Source organism: Glycine soja, chromosome 20 (assembly GCF_004193775.1).
Source record: "Glycine soja cultivar W05 chromosome 20, ASM419377v2, whole genome shotgun sequence".
NCBI lineage: Eukaryota > Viridiplantae > Streptophyta > Magnoliopsida > Fabales > Fabaceae > Glycine > Glycine soja.
In genome coordinates, this window is record NC_041021.1 from 2769266 (window position 1) to 2790233 (window position 20968).

General features: G+C 32.2%; 1 protein-coding gene across 1 annotated transcript; it reads right to left on the reverse strand.

Annotated features, from left to right (window-relative positions):
- Nucleotides 1-7446: 7446 nt before the first annotated feature.
- Nucleotides 7447-9672, reverse strand: LOC114403052 (L-ascorbate oxidase homolog). The gene is made up of 3 exons (XM_028365765.1): nucleotides 9157-9672; nucleotides 8071-9068; nucleotides 7447-7868 (listed from the first exon to the last, which is right to left on the reverse strand). Exons 1-3 carry the CDS (start codon nucleotides 9529-9531, stop codon nucleotides 7568-7570), a joined length of 1674 nt encoding a protein of 557 aa, XP_028221566.1. The 5' UTR covers nucleotides 9532-9672; the 3' UTR covers nucleotides 7447-7567.
- Between the last annotated feature and the right edge of the window lie 11296 nt (nucleotides 9673-20968).

Genomic DNA, 20968 nt, shown 5'->3' on the forward strand with positions numbered 1-20968 from the left:
GGTTGTTTTGTTACATGAAGGTTTTTGTTCTATGAGCTTGATTATTATGATTCAAAAAATTGAATTAATAGTTTGATATAGTTGGGAGACATTAGTAAAGAGACTAACAAAAAAAACATTGTAGATCTTCTCAGCCTTTCGCTATATCTTGTTATAGTTGTTTCATTCAACAAAAAATTTGATGATTTTTAGGATGGTTGGTGGGAAGTTTATAATCTTTAAATCTTTATGCGGTATGTTCAAATTTGAACACAACTTGGTGTTTCTTTGAAACCAGGGTGTTAACAATGGTTTTTCTGAAACTGTCTTTAACTTCAAAGATATAGTAGGTTCTGTAATTTTGACATTATAGAAGCAAAGCTTCATGGTGAATCAAGAGTGATTCAAAGATGTTTTGATGATAACAAATATGATAACAAAAGATGATGACAAAGGTGAAGACAAAAAGCTCAAAGGTCAATCAAAGAATGAGTTCAAGATATTCAAGATAGAATCAAGAACACTTCAAGATTCAAGAGGAAAGTTGATTTCAAGAATCAAGATTCAAGATTCAAGAGATCAAGATTTCAAGAATCAAGATTCAAGAGATCAAAATCTTTCCTAATGAAGATTTGATTAATAAAGTTTTAAGATGTTTAAGTAGGGAATGGCAGCCCAAGGTAACTACTATTTCTGAAAGTAAAGACCTCTCTTCCATGTCTCTTGCCACTTTATTTGGTAAATTGCAGGAACACGAGATAGAACTTCAACGCCTTAATCAGAATGTAGAAAATGACTAAAAGAAGATAAGTATAGTCCTTAAAGCCTCATCATCAATACAAGAAGAAAACGAAGAAGAAGATTCAGATGATGAAGAAGATTTTTCTTTCTTTGTTAAGAAATTTCAGAAATTCATCAAGAAAAGAAGAATTGACAGGCGTCAGAATTTCAATAATGGAAGAAAATCACAAGATGATTCACAAGTCCTTAGGTTTTACAAATGCAACCAAATTGGTCACATCAAGGCCAATTGCCCTTCAAATGAAGAATGGTCGGAGAAAAGTGAAAAGAAAAGATTTGATGAAAGAAGAACTAAGAAAGCCTACATTGCATGGGATGACAATGATTCATCCGATGGTTCAGAAAAGGAGATTAATCTTCTAACCAAAGATTATGAAAGTGATGAGAACATCTCTCAAGAATGAAAAACAAGGAGAAAAAGTATGATCCTCATCTCTGAAGATCTAGACACTTTAATCTTGAAAAAGGTAATATCAAAACCATTCTCTTATTAAAATTTCTCTTTAATTGAAATTTTTATTCAAACAATTTGAGTATCATGACTAACAATTATTTATTTGTTTGTTTTTTATTGTTTGAAATCATGAGTATGTGTTCTTGATTGATTTCATCTTATTTGCATGAAATATTTATTCATATATTTAAATAAAATCAATATTCTTCATACTTGTGTTTTGATTGTTTTTGATATAATTAATTATCTACATGTTTTAATGTTTTTGCATGATATGATATGAGAATTACATGATCGAGAATTATTCATAAAGTATTTTTTCTTTAAAAAGTGTTTTTGATAATCACTCAAAATTTCTTTTCTCCTAGAAAGCCTTTTGGTTTTTGTTTTCTGGCTAGAATAACCATTGGTAATCGATTACCATAATAGTGTAATCGATTACAAACAGTTATTTCTGGCAATGTTGCTCTCTGGTAATTGATTATCATATTTGTGTAATCGATTACAACGCGTCCCTGCACCTATATATTCAAATTTCAAATTCTGAAACCTGCAACTCTTCTCTCTCTCGAAAACCCTCGCCCCCAAATTTTCTTCCGGCCATATCTCACTCAATTCTTGTCCAAACCACTCCCCACAAAGCCCAAACTTCTTCTTTTTCCACTCTCTTTCATTTGAACCGATTGAAATCTCAAAAAATCTCTTCAAATGGCTGAACCTTTGAAGAAGCGAAAGGGCACTTCGAGTCGGAGTCAACGACATTCCGGGTCATAGGAAACGCCAATTCCTTCATCCATTCCCTCTGGACCATTGTTTTCATCAGAGGAACAGTGTATACGGTACACAAACCTCTTTTCCTCTCGTTCCATTATAGACCCAAAATTCATAGATATGGATTTCTTCTCAAATGAGAGTTTTGAATGCTTTCAAGCATTTGAAAACTACAATCTTATTCCATTCATGTCTCTGAAATTACCTGTTTATTCTGAACTAGCCAAAGCCTTTTATTCTAATTTAGAAATCCATGAAGGTACCCTAATTTCTGAAGTTTATGGGATTAAGATGGTCATTGACCAGCCCCTATTCTATGATTTAACCCAATTGCCAAGCGAAGGTGTACCATTTGAAGGTGCACTGATTGACGATTGGAAGTTTGATTTCTCTGTACATGATGCCCGCCGGTTGGTTTGTACCAACCAAACGGATATGGTCGGAAGGCTTCTTGCCGGTTCACTGGCTTTTGAAAGTCGCATCCTCCATTACCTTATTGTTCGCATGTTGCTTCCGAGATCTTCAAACCTTGCTCAGGTTTCTGAAGAAGATCTCATTGTCATGTGGGCCTTTCATAAAGGTTTACAAATTGATTGGGCACATCTTGTTAGATATCGCATGCATAAGGCATTGCGATTGAATGCTCCATTGCCTTACCCTCATCTTGTTACCCTTTTCCTTCAACACTTCAACATACCTCTTGATTCTGAACCTTATGTTCCAATCAAGAGATATTTCCTTATAGGCGCTTCAGTCATAGCATCTTTTGGTTATCAAAAGGAGCATGATGGCTCTTGGGTGAAGAAAGGTGCTCAACATGTTGGTGAAGAAGGACATGATGGAAAGGATTCATCTCTCCTTTCAAAGATAATGGACAGGTTTGATGGTCTTCAAACCTTTGTTGGTGAAAGGTTTGACACTTTGGAATTACAAGTGGATATGCACTTCAATGAAATGGAGTCAAGAATCACAAAGGTTGAAGAAGATGTGTCTTACATTCGTTCAAGCTTCGATCTTCCACCACCGCCGCCACCATCATCTTAGATTTCTATATTATTAGTACTTTGATTTTCAGCCTTGTATTTTGGCTATATTATTATGGTATTTGAACAATTTACTATTTCCTTATTTGCATGGTATGTTTAAACAAATATTAAGTAAGTTATTTGAGTATGTGGGTTTTATAGTTAATCTATTCATGATTATTGCTTCATGGTTCTTGCTTCATGATTTGGTTGATAGTTTTTTCCATGAATGTTGTATGGATGTTTAGTTATATTTGAATACTTCAAATTTGATATGCACTTTGGATTTTTGTTGATGCCAAAGGGGGAGAGAAATAGGGATTAAATCAAGAACTCACATGAGTAATCTACTTAATTTTAAGAAAAGCATAAATTCAAAAACAAAGGAGGAGAATTTATGTGAGTGATCGACTAGGAAAAAGTGTGTGTGTGTGTGTGTTTCTTGATTTCAGAAGTTGTCATCATTAAAAAGGGGGGGGGGATTGTAGAAGCAAAGCTTCATGGTGAATCAAGAGTGATTCAAAGATGTTTTGATGATAACAAATATGATAACAAAAGATGATGACAAAGGTGAAGACAAAAAGCTCAAAGGTCAATCAAAGAATGAGTTCAAGATATTCAAGATAGAATCAAGAACACTTCAAGATTCAAGAGGAATGTTGATTTCAAGAATCAAGAATCAAGATTCAAGAGATCAAGATTTCAAGAATCAAGATTCAAGAGATCAAGATTCAAGAATCAAGAGAAGGCTTAATCAAGATAAGTATGAGAAGGTTTTCTCACAAATTGAGTAGCACATGGATTTTTCTCAAAACATGTTTACCAAAGAGTTTTTACTCTCTGATAATCGATTACCAGATTATTGTAATCGATTATCAGTAGCAAAATGGATTGGAAAAAGTTTTTCAAACTGAATTGACAACGTTCCAATTAATTTCAAAAAGTTGTAATCGATTACAATGTTTTGGTAATCGATTACCAGTGCCTTTGAACGTTGAAATTCAAATTAAAATGTGAAGAGTCACATCTTTTCACATAAAAGCCTTGTGTAATCGATTACATTGATTTGGTAATCAATTACCAGTGATTGTTTCTGAATAAATCAAAAGATGCAACTCTTCAAAAGGTTTTTGACTTTTTCAAATTGGTTTTAAGTTTTTCTAAAAGTTATAACTCTTCTAAATGGTCCTCTTGACCAGACATGAAGAGTTTATAAAAGCAAGGCTTTGTTTTGTATTTTTAATCATTCATTCAATCAATCTTTCTAATACTTTTCCAATCAATCTTATACAATCCTTTACAAGCCTTGAATCTCTTTGAACTTCTTCTTCTTCTTTGTGCCAAAAGCTTTCCAAAGTTTTCTGGTTTTCTTAACCTTGAAAACTTGTGCTATTCATTCTTTTCATCTCTTCTCCCTTTGCCAAAAAGAATTCGCCAAGGACTAACCGCCTAAATTCTTTTTCTGTCTCTCTTCTCCCTTTTCCAAAAGAACGAAGGACTAACTGCCTGAATTCTTGTGTCTCCCTTCTCCCTTGTCAAAGAATTCAAAACGACACAGTCTGAGAATTCTTTTGATTCTTCCCTTTCCCTTATACAAAAGTATTCAAAGGACTAACCGCCTAAGAATTCTTTTGTATCCCCATTCACAAAGTATCAAAGGTTTAACCGCCTCAGATCTTTGTCTTAACACATTGGAGGGTACATTCTTTGTGGTACAAGTAGAGGGTACATCTACTTGGGTTTGACTGAGAATAAGAGAGGGTACATCTCTTGTGGATCAGTTCTAGTGGAGGGTACATCCACTAGGTTCAAAGAGAACAAGGGAGGATACATCCCTTGTGGATCTTTGCTTGTAAAAGGATTTTTACATGGTTGAAAGAAATTTCAAGAACCGCAGGTCGCTTGGGGACTGGATGTAGGCACGGGTTGCTGCCGAACCAGTATAAAAACTCTTGTGTGTTTGTCTCCTTCTTCCCTACTCTTTTACTTTCCGCTGTGTATTTTAATTTCCGCTTTTACTTTTGGTTAAGTTTCTCTTCTACTCATCATTCTCTTAACAACATAGTAAAAGCCTTAGAAGAGTAAATTTTTAATTAGTAAAGGTTTAAGAATAATTAATTCAACCCCCTTCTTAATTATTCTGAGGCCACTCAATCCAACAATGCTCTATTGTTACTTCTCTTGTTTATTTTTTATTTTATGATTTACTCCTTCCTTTTAATTGTTGCATGTGACATACTTTGAATAATATGAATATGATAACGCTTTAGGGATGTTAATGTTGGATCTGAAAATTCAGAAACTGTCACCTAATGATTGTGTCAGTGCAATGATATTTACAGTTCATCACTTTGTAAAACTAAATATTGTTTCTCAGAAATGATATTTAGACAATTGACCACTTTGTGAAACATAAATGAAAACAATGACATGCATAAAGATGTTAACAAAGTTGTTATTGTTGCATTTTCCTGATGGCCAAATTACTTCAATTTTTTTTTTATTTCCTCTATTTTCCTTTTTCTTTATTTGGATTTTGGAGGATACGAAAGTATCACTGCTTATATTTTCCTTTTTTGTTTATTTGGAGGATACCAAACTAAAGGTTGATGGTCTATATGTTGTTATTGGATTCTTGGTTTAATCAGGAGCCTTAGGATCGGAACCACAACTTGCAAGGACCAATTCCTAATTTCAGCAGGATATCACACCTTACTTATCTGTAAGTTTAGTTAGCTTAGTTTATGAATTAACTATTTTGGATTCCATATGAAGACAAGCGCCTGCACCTGACAAAATGACGAGTTAGATGTCATGTACATGTTTAAAAGATCGTCCAAGACTATTTGATATTGTTTGTACTAATTTCTGTTTGTGTATATTCTAGTGACCTGAGTTTCAATCAGTTGAATGAATCAGGTTTCGTTTTATATAAAACAAAATAAACATTTAAAAAGAAAATAAAGATGATTTTTAGTAAAAATCGTCTTAGAAACATGATATTCTAAGACGATTTTTTCTTAAAACCGTCTTAGAATACCAACATTTTTAAACAATAAATAAAAAAATTTAAGACAGTTTCTAAGGAAATCGATGTAGTAAGCAACATACGAAGATTGTTAAAAAACTATTGTGAACAGTAAATATTATTCACGAAGGCAATTTCAAAGACAGTTTGAGAACTGTCATGAAATATACTAAAAACAAATGTTGAAAATATTTTTCTAGTGGCTTTAACTATTTTACAGTTTGTTGAAGATGATATGCATTATGTTTAGTTTTTTGTTTTGTTCGATTCCTAGCTAATACAGAATTTAAAATATAAAGAAAAAAATAAGCGATAGCTAGATAAGATAGAGATGTGATGACACGAAGTTCAGATAGTCTAATGATTAATATCTTCGGTTAAACATATATTTTGTTTTACATTTTCATGTCATATATTTTATTCATTTAATATTTACACTCTTGATCTATTTTATTCAATATCTTAAATTAATTAAAGAGCTCGAGCAATAGAATAATAACCTTTGATTTTTTTTTTATCAAAAAAAAAAAAACGTTTGACTTTACCATACCGATATCCTTTTTTAGGTTTCTTCTTGTTAATTGCAATTAGATAATAAGGGCCGTAAGTGCTTAACCTGGAGTTAAATTTATTTTCTGTCACTTTGAAATAGAAGATAGCAGAAGTTATTATTATTTTCTCACGTCAAAAGTAAGTAGAAAAATGAACAAGAAGAAGATATTTGGAAAATTAGGAAGGAAACAATTGCATCAGTGACCACGCATCAAGACACATGAGAAAATTAACTAGAGTTAATTAATTAATTAACTCTTGGTCTCAATCTCATGATGATGAACACTTTGGAGCTGGCACAGGCGGAGGCACAGAGGGGCCTACGGGGTCCATGGTCTGTTCTTTCAAGATTTTTAAACTCTTATAATATTAGGAGATATTGTATATGAACAAATATTAGATGATGTTATAACACGCTGTAGGAGAGGTTCATAGCAGCAGTATACTCGGTTATTTCTTATTGGACACACTATACAGGGAATTTGTCATACTTTCTCTTAGTTTGGTTTAGCTAGTATTAATATGTTGCGGTTTTGTTTTGTAATGGGTTCAATGAGTCTGGATGTTTTTTGATAGAGACTGAGTTTTATGTGTTGTGTGAAGTTGTCATGTTATATTTATAGGTTGTGTTTGTGTAATTTCTTGGTATAATTTTCTGTGGTTGATAATTTGGTCACACCTTCTCAGAAATTTTAATCCTTTTATTTATAATATAATTATAATTATAATATAATTTTTTTAAAAAAAATTCTGATCATATATAAAAAAAAAAATTATAAGGACCAAAATGAATAATTAAATTTTTTTTATTAAAACATTTTATCTAAAAGTTAAAATTCATGATACATTTATACAAGTATTAATTAATTTTTTTTATATTAGCCCCCTTACATAGAAATTCTAGCTCCGCCCTTACTGGTGGTGTATATATATACATCTCAGAAGAGAAAAACTTTCTTAACTGGAGTAAGGTGGTGGCTTAGGCATATCCTTGACAATTCCGCATAGAAGCTGGGTCTCTGGGAGGTTGTACTCATCCCTTAGAGACCTGTTTGGAGACAAGACACTCACATACAACTGTTGTCCCAGGTAACGATTCTCTGCCATCTCCGACCTCAAGTTCCACATTCCAGCGTTGTCAAAGGTTAACATGATTGCTGCCCAAGAGTTAGGGAACACTTGAATGGTGTGCCTGCTTATAGCATCAAGAAGGTTGTAGTTCTTCCTCTTCTCTGGGGTCCACTTCCCTGGCTCAACCCTACAAAATTCATTCATTTCAACAACCAAACAATATCAACACATCGATACAATACAATAATAATTATTGGGATCCTCAGTCCGCATGCTAAATGTCTTGTTTTACCATTAGGCCATGCGAATAAGGTTTGATCCCAATACAAAAATACTCAACATCAATATCAATACTTAAGGATTAAGGTTTAGGGTTTTGAAAGACTTACGCGAGAGCGAAGAAAGAATAGCCGTCAAGGTTGTAGGACTGAATGACCTTGCCAGGGTTCTCGAAGATGACTTCGATGAAGTCACGGAAGGTGGCGTTGATGACGTTGGGAGCGACGGTGAGGTCAGGGAAGGCGGTGTCGGGGGAGTCGGAGATGAGATTGTACTTGAAGACCTTATCGGCGACGCCATAGTACTCGGCAAGCTTGAGAGGTGTTTGGGTGTCGACGTGGGAGACGCCATTGAGTCCATAACGGAGCTTGCCGTTGGCCCTGCTAACGGTGTTGACCAACTTGATGGTGCGGGTGATGTTAATTTGACCGTAGTGGTATGAGCCCTGAGGGTTGGGCCTGGCAGCACTAGCGGTTAGGTTCCAACGGAAGGAGCGGAATTGGTTAATAGACCAAGCCCAGCCTTGGGGTGCGGGTGGAAGCCCGCCGGATGCGGGCCCCACGCCATTCGAGTAACGAATCACGCGCGTGGCGGTGAGAACCTTCTTCGTGAAGCGCGTGGAGGCGACCATGAAGTAGTCCTTGGGCTCCTGGTCGGCGGTCACGAGGACAGTGTAGCACTGTCCGACGTGGACGTCGAGGGAGTCGTAGTTGTTTTGAACCACGTGGGACCCTTCGGTCTCAACGAGCTTCAAGGGGTGGCCTTGGATCCTGAAGTTGAGGGAGTCTTTGAGCCCAACATTGCAGATTCTGTACTTGTAAGTCTTCCCGGGCTCCATGGTGTAAAGGGGCTCAAGCCCACCATTCTTGCCGTTAATGTGGACCCCAACGGGCCTGCCGATGCTGCGCCCGCTATCCAACTTCTGTTTCAAGGCAGTGTGGCTCTTGCCGAACCAGTCGCCGATGAGCACCCAATACTCATCGGCGGGATCGGCATAGGGCACTGGAATCAACAGACGACTGAAGATCCTCAAACCCCCGAATCCACCGATTGCGCGTTGCAAGCCGGTGGTCGGGTAGTAGAAGTAAGTTCCAATTTGATCCTTAACCTAAAAGGGAGACCCAAAAACAAAAACAAAAATAAGACGAATAGAGTATATCTATTAAAATATAATCATACAAAAATATATATACCACCTGAAAGTGATAGGTATAATTGGTTCCTGGGGCAATGGGGCACTGGACACCCAATGTACCATCTTGCCAGGAGTTCTTCCTGTGTTGGACACCATGCCATGTGAACAAGAGGGGCTCGTCGAGGTTGTTGAAGACATTGATGACAACATTGTTGTTGCTGGTGGAGTTGATTTCAGGGCCGGGGAAATGGCCATTGATGAGGATACCCTGCTGGGGAACACCCATAGGGGCAATGGTACCATATGTCACTTTCCATGTGTAGTAAATATAAGGGTCCTCGCTCCTAACCGATGCTGCCATCAGGCAAAGCATCAGTGCCATCGTCCAAGTCCAAACCCTACCCATTATTTTTTTCCGTACGTCAAGAAATGCCATTTTTTTTTTTTTGGATTCAACCCTTTCCTATCTGCTTCCTTTTTTTATTTTTTTTTTAATTTTATTTTGAAGAAGATAATTATTCTTCTTCTAGCTTCTTTTTTTTCTGGACCCTGGACCTTCACCTTTTATACCCCATTGTGCCAACGAATTCCATGAATTCGATCATTCTTCGATCGTTTTTTAACGAAGTTGTCTCTCAACCAATAATATCCTTCTTTGGTGCGCCTTGCATGTCGCTAACACGTTACGCACTTCATCGTTCGCTCTTTGACCTACTTTCTGTTTCCTCTTCTACGGTTTAGAATTTTTCTTTGGACAATGTTTTTGGGAGTTTGGGCTGGGAAGAAAAATAACAAGCTAGAATTCAACCTAACCCAATTCATAAACCAATTTTATCCAATATGAACAAAAAACCGATAACCAAATAAACTAAAAATTGAAAAGATAATTTTTTTTTAAAAAAATCATTTTTTATTTAATTGGATTGGATTTTAAATTTGAATTTAAAAAATAATTCAACCTAACCCAAAGTGAACTTGCAGCGCATGTATATTTTTTTTATTCATAAATTTATAATATCATTCATATTTTTATTTTTTACATATTTTTAAAACTACCACATATATAACTTATACCTATTTATGAAAAATAGGTTTAGCTAAAGAATTTTTTTACTATTTATTTAAGATGTGTAAATATACTATTATTATTAGTTATATAGTGACAATATAAATGAAATATTTATTATTTTAAATTACTTTTATTATACATATCTTATTTAAGATGTGTAAATATATTATTATTAGTTATATAGTGATAATATAAATGAAATATTTATTATTTTAAATTATTTTTATTATATATTTTTTTTTATTTAATATTTTAAATAAAAAATAAAAATAAGAATAAAATAAAAAACTGATCCAATTTGATCCAATTTAAACTGCTTTAAATTAGATCCAATGATATCAAATTAAAATTTAAAATTTAATTGGATGATAAATCAACAAAATTAAAATGATTACATCAAATTATTTTTATGTTCAAAATCAATCAAATTTAATCCGCAAACAACTCAACGGGAAACTAAATTTACAACTTCCATTCCCGTTTCATTATTCACACTTATGAATTAAAATACTAAAAATTACATATTATAAAGTTCCATATTTAAGAAACTAAGTTTTTTTTTTTTTAATTTGACACCATTCAGTTAAAACTAAAATATAATAAAATTGTCATATAACTTAAGTATATTCATATCTTTTAATCCATTATCAGAAATTAAGTTATACGAAATTCTTTATTTTTTTTAGCTTCGGTTTAATTTTGAGCTTTCCCACTAAAAGATGTATATTCTTTACAAAAATCATAAATTTTAAAATGTCGTTTGGCTACTATTGAAAAATTTAGCATTTTAAATTTTGTTATATATAGTAGAATAAATATTTTTAAAAGTATTGTTTAATTATTATTCAGATATTATTCAATTTAAAAGTTAATAAGAATAGAAATAAATTAATTTTTGCATAATATAACAAGAATTAAAAAATATTATATAGTAAGTGAAAACTCTATCACATGGGGAATATTTATAAGTCTGGAAGTTTGTTGATAGTTTTTACACTACAAATTACAAAAGGCATGCATATTCCAATATTTTAAGTTTAAATTTTGTTTCCATTACTATATATATATATATATATATATATTTAAAATTCTATGTTTAATGTGATCATTTTTTCACAATAACAAAAGTTGTTACTTGATAAAATATCCGCCCCTATTTTTAAAAAGAAAAGATTATTTAAATTACTATAAAAATAGTTTATGGTCTCTTAAAATTTGTTAAAAATATTAAAAAAAATATACAAAAGGAGAGAAAGAGAGACCGGCATAGGTATGATATGTAATATGATATAATAAGAAAAGAGAAATTATAAGCATTAATGAAGTGTTAAAATTTGTAATGTTGAGATGTTTATATATAATTACAAGTCAAAAAGTTATCATCTAGTTATTTGTTTTTTTCATATAATATTATTTTTTTCATTCTTATAAAGCTGAGAAATTATGCATATTAATAAATTGTTTGTGATGTTGAGGTGTCTACTTATAACTGAAAAATATTACCATATAATTATTTCTTTTCTCATATAATATTATTTTTTACACAATATAGATATACACATTTTTATTTATAAAAATATTAAATATATATAATATCATTTTTATTAAATTATTTGTTTTATTTCTTAGCCTCTCTCCAACTGAATTTCTGGCTCCGTTCTTGACAACATTTTAAAGCAATATTGTATTATGGTTTTAAACATTAACTTCTGAATTTGGTTTCCTTACCGATTTTATCCCATATATTGTATGCATAAAATGACACCAAAATTGTTTCATTGCTGAAACAAAATTATTTATAATATAATTATAATTATAACATAATCTTTCATTGCTGTTAAAAAAAACTCTCATATCATATATAAAACTATTTTACTTTTCTAAGTTCTCTTCCATATTTTTTTTTATTAAAACACTTTATCTAAAATTCAATATTCTCTTCATTTCTAATTTATAGTCTCTATTTTTTTTAATGATACATTTATATTTTGATAATTTATCTAAATATTTATCATCTGTGATTCATTTACCCAAGTATTTTTACGTATTTTTCATGTGACTCAATTATCTTTCTTTCTTTTTTAGTTTTTTCTTCTTTTGGCTCTTATGTGTTAATTACACTTGATCATTAGTATTTCTCTCATGCTTAACATAATTATATATTCATTTTTCTCCTAAAAAACATTTAGTTATATCTTTAAAATTATATAATTATCATGGATGTAAAATTTTAAATGTTCTTTTATAAGTCATAATTTTTTTATATTAACCCCTTACATAAAAATCCTAGCTCCACCCTGATATATATATATATATATATATATATATATATATATATATATATATATATCAGAAGAGAAAAACTCTCTTCGTAAGGTGGTGGCTTAGGCATATCATTTTATTTATAATATAATTATAATTATAATATAATCTTTCATTGTTGTATGATAGAATTAATTTTTTTTCCCTCTCTCTCGGAAATTTAATTTAATAGCTGTATGATAGGCATTACGGAATTTAACGAACAAGGAGGGTACTGATATCACAGTTTTTTTTAGGGTCCTTGATATAATTAAGACTGATATAAAAATAAAAAATTTTCTTAAAGGGTGCTTGATATAGTTAAATATACCATTATTATTAAAGTAGTTAAATATATATACTTAAATTTACTGTGGATAGCTCCTGCTTTGAATATCATAAATTATTCAGTTTTACAACAAATTAAGTTCAATATTTGTAACAAGAGTAACTTAATTAACTTATTCAGATAAGGATTTCTTTTTTTTTTTTTTTTCATTCATCAAATGATGATTTTTTAGATGAAGGAAATTCTATCGGAACAAATAAATATGCCTAATTTTAGTTTCCTTACCGATATTATCCCATATATTGTATGCATAAAATGGCACCAAAGTTGTTTCATTGCTCAAACGAAATTAACCAAGCAACGAATAGAAAAATAAAGTAATTAAAAATTATGTTTTATTTAAATATCTTATTGTAAAATATATTTTTAAATAAGTTACCCTCAATTTTATATAAATCTTTAAAATATGTTTATATCATATAAATAAGTTAAATTTGATTCTTATAAAAATTGACATACATATTTTTATCTTATTTTGGTATTTAATTATCATAAATTAAATCCTTAAATAAGTTTATAGGGTAGATCAAACTTTTATGTAAGTCAAATTTAGACCATTTAAAATATATTTGACAAGTGCAATGTACTTTTAACCTAAACCTAGAGAGATTAAGTCTAAAAAAACTTAGATCAATTCAACCTATTTTTATCCCGACTTGTATTCCTCAATTGTAAAAGTTTTATTGACCTTTCTTTGTAAATAGATAGAGAAATAGAGTATCCCTTCCCTTGTACTCCCTTCATAATGTTATCTTTACTTATATTAAATAAATAAATAAAAAATTACACCCAAAACACAGAGTACCTACGGCTAACCTATACACTTTTTAAGACTCAAATCTTGGCATGAACTAAACCTACACATCGTTCTAAACCATGCATACGCAGCCTAAGCCTATCCACGGTTGAAAAATGCATAACAATCATTGGTCCAGTCTTAAAATTGGCTAGTATTTAAGCTAAAACTGAAAATAAATAATATATGGACTTCAAATAAAATACCTTACGTCAGGAAATATGTCCCTACGTGTTAGATTTCATCTTAAAACCAATTGACCTTAAGTGAAGTTGCTCAACAGATATATAAGCTGTACTCTTTCCAATACACCCCCTTCACACCCAGCACTTATTGGGCTTGGTACGTGAACCACAAATGGTGGGTGCTCGTCGCAGCGGAAGCGAATGTGAGGTCCCAGGGTCTGCTCTGATACCAGAGAGGAGGGTGGTGACTTGACGTTTCCAAGCCCGGTAATTAGCACGAGACAATTTAAAAGTGATGGAAGCATTAAGGAGGAGAGATGATTTGGAAGAGGTGGGGTTAGTGGTGGCCATGGCGGCTGATTCGAGGGAGGATCGAGGTGCTGTTAAGCTAAGAAAAGTCTGATACCACGTAGATTTCATCTTAAAACCAATTGGCCTTAAGTGAAGTTGTCCAACAAGTCTATAAGCTGCACTCCTCCCAATACTACGAAATTTTGACATCCACAATATATATAGATTATGTAGGATGGGTAATTTTATTTCAAATTATTAAAATTGGTGTAGAATTTAAATTATTCTTAGAAATTTAAAATGAAATAATATAAGTAACAATTTATTATTTTAAATATAAAATAAGTATTAAAAGAGAAAGAACTATTAAAAAAAAATAAAGTGGTTGATAGGATGAAGATACATATACAAAACTTGTTATGGCTTTAATTAGTTTTTAAAAAAATTGAACTCATATAAGTCATGTATGATTTATAATTAATTTTTCTACAAATTTAATATCAAAATCATTATAGTCGTAACAGCAAAAGTTACGACCTTGGTATTAAATTAATAAACAAAAGTAATTATAAATTATACATTCTCTATATGACTTTTAAGGCATATTTTTTATATAAAAAAAAAATAGTAGATGACAGTTCCAATTTTTTTATTTTATTATTTAAAATGCACGTAAAAGTAAAGTTGTTGATCTTATCAATAACTTCATTTATTTTTTAATTTTTCTATTTTCCTATGCTTATTTATATTTAAAATAAAAAGTCACACTCTTGAAGAAAAATGATGAATTTTAAATATAACTTACTTATGACATCAAAATATAAGTAACGACTTATATTTTGAGAATTAATTCTAATTCTACATAATTTTAGTAAGTTTGAAATAAAATTACCCCTTTGATAAAAAAAATAGTCTAGGAGTTTTTTTTTTTTTTAGATTGAGATTGTCGTACGAGTTCCTTTCCTATCTTTGTGACAAAGATTAAAATAAATGACTTAAAAGAGTTGTCCCTAATAAGGATATAAAATTTGTAGTCTTCAGAGAAACTCCAACATGATTGAGTTAGACAACGTTCTTAGCTTTAAGAATCGAACACTTTCTTGGTTCAGCGTTGGAGCTATCCAATGTGGAGAATGTGTAAGCACCACCATCAGTAATTATTCAAGGAATGGTTTCTTCTCAATAAACAATCATTTTTCATCACCAAAGTTTAGAGGGGAAAAAAAATTCAAGAAAATAAACCCAGGATGAAACCAAAAATAAGAACGATAACAAAGTAGGAACACCAATCCTCAAGATTAGCTAAATACACTACTAGAATAATGGTTATTTACGACACACTAACTACGACGGTTGCTCGAATACGTCATTAAAGGATATGCAATGGCAGTGTTGTAATATTCACAAATGTATACCATAACGGTTTTTGAATAATCCACTTCAAATGGTGAGTTTAACGATGTTTATTCGAAAAACCAAAAACCATCTTTGAACAGGGAGTACAACGACGGGTTGAGAAAAACCGATGTAGTTGTATTGTTAGTACAAAGACGATTTTTATATAAGACCGTCTTTGAATAATGTTACTTATTCTCACCACTATTCCCGAATTCACTAACCTAGCTTCCTCTCAGTCGCCTTCTCTGCTTTCATTCATCGTTGTCCAAGTTGTGGATTCCCTCAAAGGTTAGAATTGAATGACTCCCTCAAAGCCCCCTTAGTTTTCTGTTTCTCTTCGACTTTCTCTGTCCCTCCTAGAAATTTTTGCTTAAAAGTGTGTTTGCCTTTGTGTTTACAGTTGTGACCCTCAAACCCATCCGCCCTTTCTCACTCAAGTTTTCACTGGGCCCTCTCTCTCTTGAAGCTCTGCGAAGCAACGTTGGAGCAGTTCATCTGTCAAGTGTCTCCATCAAAGGTGTCTGTGTAGGTAAGAACCCTTGTCTGTGAAGTGTTTGTTTTCCTTCGATGTGGGTACTATGGTTGAATCCATGGCCCTTTTGATTGGGTTGTGTGTGGCTAGGTCTATCGCTTCTCAAATAGAATATCCTCTGGGCTAATGAGATAAATATCACAAAGGTACAAGTGATTGGTGGGAATGTAAACATAAAAAATCTCTTTCTCATCTTTGTTCCTTAGAACCATTGAAGAAGTGATGAACCCAAGTGCATACTCACCAACACGAGGATGCCTTATGATGGCAACTTCTTTGAAAGCATTGGAGCCTTGATCAGTCAAATAACTAAAAAAATTAGAGTTTGCTAATTACATGATATAAATGACAAACAAATAGATGAATATGTTAAGAAATATATCTGGTGATATTGCTGCACTTATTTGCTTAGAGGCAGCATATATATAGCTTACAAGAGGCTTTTTCTTGATGAACCATTCACCTAGGGTAAGAACTGAAGTTCCTAACCACGATGACATGAAAATTCCAACCAAAAATATGAAAGTGATGGAAGTAATAAATCCAAGACCTCTCGATTGCCTGAATTAGTTAATTATAATGCATGATTATATCTCTTACAAATAGCATAAAGAGATGAAGATGTAAATTTGAGAGTTGAACTTGAAACTCAACTTTCTACAAGGAAAAATTTTAGAAAATGGTGAAAATATTACACGACATTGATTTTGCAAAGATCTTTGGCCCGTCGGGTAATTTAGCTAAAGGCAAGGGCTTTTATTAGGCTGATACTGCCATGCTAGCCAACAAGTTTAGCACTCTCCATTTTTAGTTTGTTACTTTCTTATGTGTTTGCTATTTTAATGATGTATTAGGATTAGATATTATCTACTTTACTCTGGTTCATAGTGTCTGTCTGAGTGAAGAGCTTGTTGGTTGTGTCCACAAACCCCACTTGAAGGGTACCCTCACGGTGAAGAGTAGCTCTGCAAAGCGAGTGTGTGTGTGGTGGGTGTATGCTGCCACTTGGGAATTCAAGGGTTGCATATGAGACACTTTGTACATCAAGGGCAGAAAATTCTACCTTGGTAGCCTTCAACACTTTGAAATCTGAGACAGTGTTGTTAGGTGAAAATATGACTCGGAAGCCGATGAAGGTGAACAAGTTGCCATCAGGTATGGTGTTGGGAGGGACTATGAAGTCAGTGAGAATGTCTAGGTCACCAGCTCTTGATATTTGCATGATGGCAAAAACAGATATCATTAGTGTCAGAACTTTAAAGGTGGTAGAAGACATGATTGTAATTATCTATGAGTCTGAAAGTTTGAGCCTAGGAACACTTAATTGGATCAGTGTGCTTTGAATTCCATGATCTATTTATAGGGATCTCTACCCTATATGCTTGTTGCTTGTACTATAACAAGTATGGAGATTTCAAAGTAAGTTTTATTTCACTCTGCAACTGTTTGTTTCTGCCATTTAGTTAGTAGCATCAAAGAGACAGGATTGTTAGACTCGTTGGCAACAAGAGCGTTTGCATGAGTAGCTCTTCATGCCAAAGTCCAACCACATAACAACAAAAGTTAGGTTTTATTTTGCTTTGGTTCAACTTGTTAAATGAGTTAGAGTAGTCATAAATACTATAAGTGATATGCTTGTATATGAATTTGTGAAATGATCTAGATCATAATACTTAGGAACGAAAAAGCAGGCAAGGATAACAAAGCCTAAAAATTGGTAATGCATGAAGGCCTAATGATGTCTAGATATATTGTCAATATTTTTAAATTTTCTTCCATACATCCTCCAATCTTTAGTTTCATTATTAAAAAGAACAACAAAATAAAACAAAAGGACTTAGGACTTCATCACACCATGCTACTTCGGTGGAATTAAAAGCATATTATTTTTTTATGCAAAGAGAGCATATCCTACTTGATCTTAGCTTTTTAAGTTCTTAAATTTTTCATATTGCCAAAATGATAACAAGAATGAGCTTTGTAAATATCAGATCTAGTTGGATGATAAGTTTTGCATATTAGCTCATTTGGAGCAACTAATACTTACAAATTGGCCACACTATAAGGAAGGTATAATATCATTAACTTCAAATTATCTTATTTGACCTTAACATTGCTACTTCGGTCAAGTTATTTTTTAATGCAAAATTGCCAGTTACTTGAAACAAAAATTGAATAAATGCCCCTGAGAAGGCTACCCTCTAGCACAACAGCCAACCAGATGTGAATCATATCTTCAAAGTGTTTTGTTTAGGTTTAATAAATAAGTAGTTCTCTCAATTTTTTGGAAATTTGTAATAAGGTCCCTAAACTATAAAAAAAAACTATAAATGAATCCTTGATCTTCTACTAGTTTTGTAATTGGATCCCTAGACTTAGTTTATTGAGGCCTGAACCCAACAGAAAAATAGCATTTTATGGAGTTTTTAAAAGATAATTACCTATCAAACCTGTTTGTTTATGAATTGGTGGTTGTCATAGAATCATGATGGAGCTAATTATTATTGAGATCATCAAATTGAGTACATGGTGATACATAGGATAGCATTTATATAGTTGTAGATTACAACCTGATAAGGGAAGTAACAAACTAATCTTGTAGCTATCAAAGACAAACAGTCTAAAAGATCAAGTGTATATTTATTTATTTATTTATTGATTTGGGAAATAAAATGTTTAGGGGAGAGAAGTGGTTGTCTCATTTCAAGTTTAATAGATTGAAGGATGATTTACTGTTGTACTGGCAAAATAACTTACTGATATAAATAAGATCACCAACATTCTCAGGTGTTTTGACCAGCCTTTGTATCACAAAGAATAAACAACTAAATGGGACAATTTGCCAAAACAATACCACTATATTATTGCAGTATGGCAATTAGTATTTTCACACCTTTTGTCAAAATCACATATGACTATACATACTATCATGAATGGTGCCTATATTTAATGAATGGGGGTACACAAGTACATATATGATGTAGATTTGATTTTTGTTAACAGAAAAAAAAATTCAGCCCATACAAACACTTTATTCAATTTCTACCCACGGGACATTGATGTAAGTTGTGGAATCCAAAGAAAAAAAGGACGAGACCAAAATAAAAGATTATGATGAATAGTTAGTATAGATTTATTTTTTATTTTATGATCTTACAATTGACTTCATAGGTTCTAATAGAAATATATTTCAGTTTAATAATTCAATTTCATCTATACTTTGTTCAAAAATATCTTGCATGGACCATTTGATCAGTTGTTTAATGTTCTTCAAAAGAGGAGAATTTACTTAAACATGTTTAGAATGCAATAGTAATTATTTGTATCATATGATTATAATTAATCTTTGAAGCCCTATTTTTGTATTTGTCTATTTGTATTATTCTATTGTTTACTCTCTGTTATGCAATGAATGACGGACAAACGTCTGAAAATTCCATAGATGGGATATTGTGATTCATGATATTGTCTAGTAGTAGGAACGAGGAAGGTGAAGTAAATACCTATCCTTATATTGTAGTGCTTCTGAAGACAAACAAGGAAGCAATGGATGTTTAGGAGATTGAGGGCATTTTCTTTCAAAGATTGGCAATGTATGCCTTATGCTTATCAGGAGGGGTGTTAACCATTTGGGACACTAGAGTAACTACACAGTTGATTCTCTTCATGAAGCTATCACTTTGTATGCTTTGTTGGATAGAGGTCATAGACATTGGTAGCTAATGTATACTAAATAGTGATATGTAAAAACACTAAGATTTAATTCTTAATTGGTATACTGTTATGGCCTTTCATGAATAGTTTTTCTTTCAACTTGCAAGTATGATGCATCATGCATGCTCTGGTGTTGTGGTAGTTATCAGTGTTGTGCATAATAGGACATATTATTTGTTGTTATCTGATGTAATGAGACATTTGTCTTGTGCACCTGATGGCTTTGACTTAATGTGTAAGATGTGTGGCCCAGCATTGCTTTCTTGTGTTACTAATTTGAGAAAGCTTTAGTAAAATTCTAATGAGTAACTGCAAGTGAAGCCATTTACTGTTCTCTTATTGGTCAAGACTAAGGTACATTGTCATTCATAAGGGTATAATAGTATGATTATCAAATAGATGTGCATTTTGTCCCAATCCCAACAAAGAAACAAATGGTTATCCCTTCTGGTGTATTGATAGAATGTGTTTATGCTTATTTCTTTAGTCTGTATATTTTCACTTTAAATTGGGCATTATATTCACGCCAAATCAACTATCGGGCTTTTAGGAGAATTAGTTATTGACATGGAACTAGAGCCTTTATGACCATGTCATCAAGAGTTCAATCCTTATGCTTGTAAATGAAATTGAATTTCAGCCAAAGATAGAATAGGCCTTTGAGTTGCATGCACTTCAAAGTCTAAAGAACTCTTGTGTGATGGGGTGCTGAAGTTTTTATGAGTTGGTTGATTTGCTTTGACTGATGCACTTGAATAGGAAAACCAAGATGTTGATGTTGAAAATTAAGTAAGCAATGATGACCTTTATTAGATTCATTTTGGCAAACTTTCCCAGCAATAAATGAAGTAGTCATAATAATACATTGTATTACAAAAAAATGGTTAGTTACCCAAAAATGCAATTTTATAATAAATAATAATTTGCTTATAGTAGAAGTTGAGAGAATATGGATTCTTTGAGCCTCAATCGATACATAATGCAAAGGATCAATGTGTTGAATGTGAACATTACATATGGATGAAGGAATCTCAACGAGAGGTGTACCTAGGAGCTTACTTGAATCAGTAAGTAGTATTTATGCAAATGCTTGTAAAAAATGTTTGCATTATACATGGGTGAACGATGTTGTTGCCTAGTTCTATTCATTACGTAAGAAGCCTGATATTCATATCAAAGTTGCAATTAACAAGTTAAGTTTTATATTGTAACTCCTTTAATTTATTCTAAACTTTGAA

Bases quoted from the DNA above. Each gene is read 5' to 3' on its own strand.
- LOC114403052 (XM_028365765.1), bottom strand. From the start codon at position 9,531: ATGGCATTTCTTGACGTACGGAAAAAAATAATGGGTAGGGTTTGGACT. The intron at 9,069-9,156 runs GTGGTATATATA...TCTCCCTTTTAG, and splicing joins ATTATACCTATCACTTTCAG to GTTAAGGATCAAATTGGAAC. The intron at 7,869-8,070 runs GTAAGTCTTTCA...TGAATTTTGTAG, and splicing joins TATTCTTTCTTCGCTCTCGC to GGTTGAGCCAGGGAAGTGGA.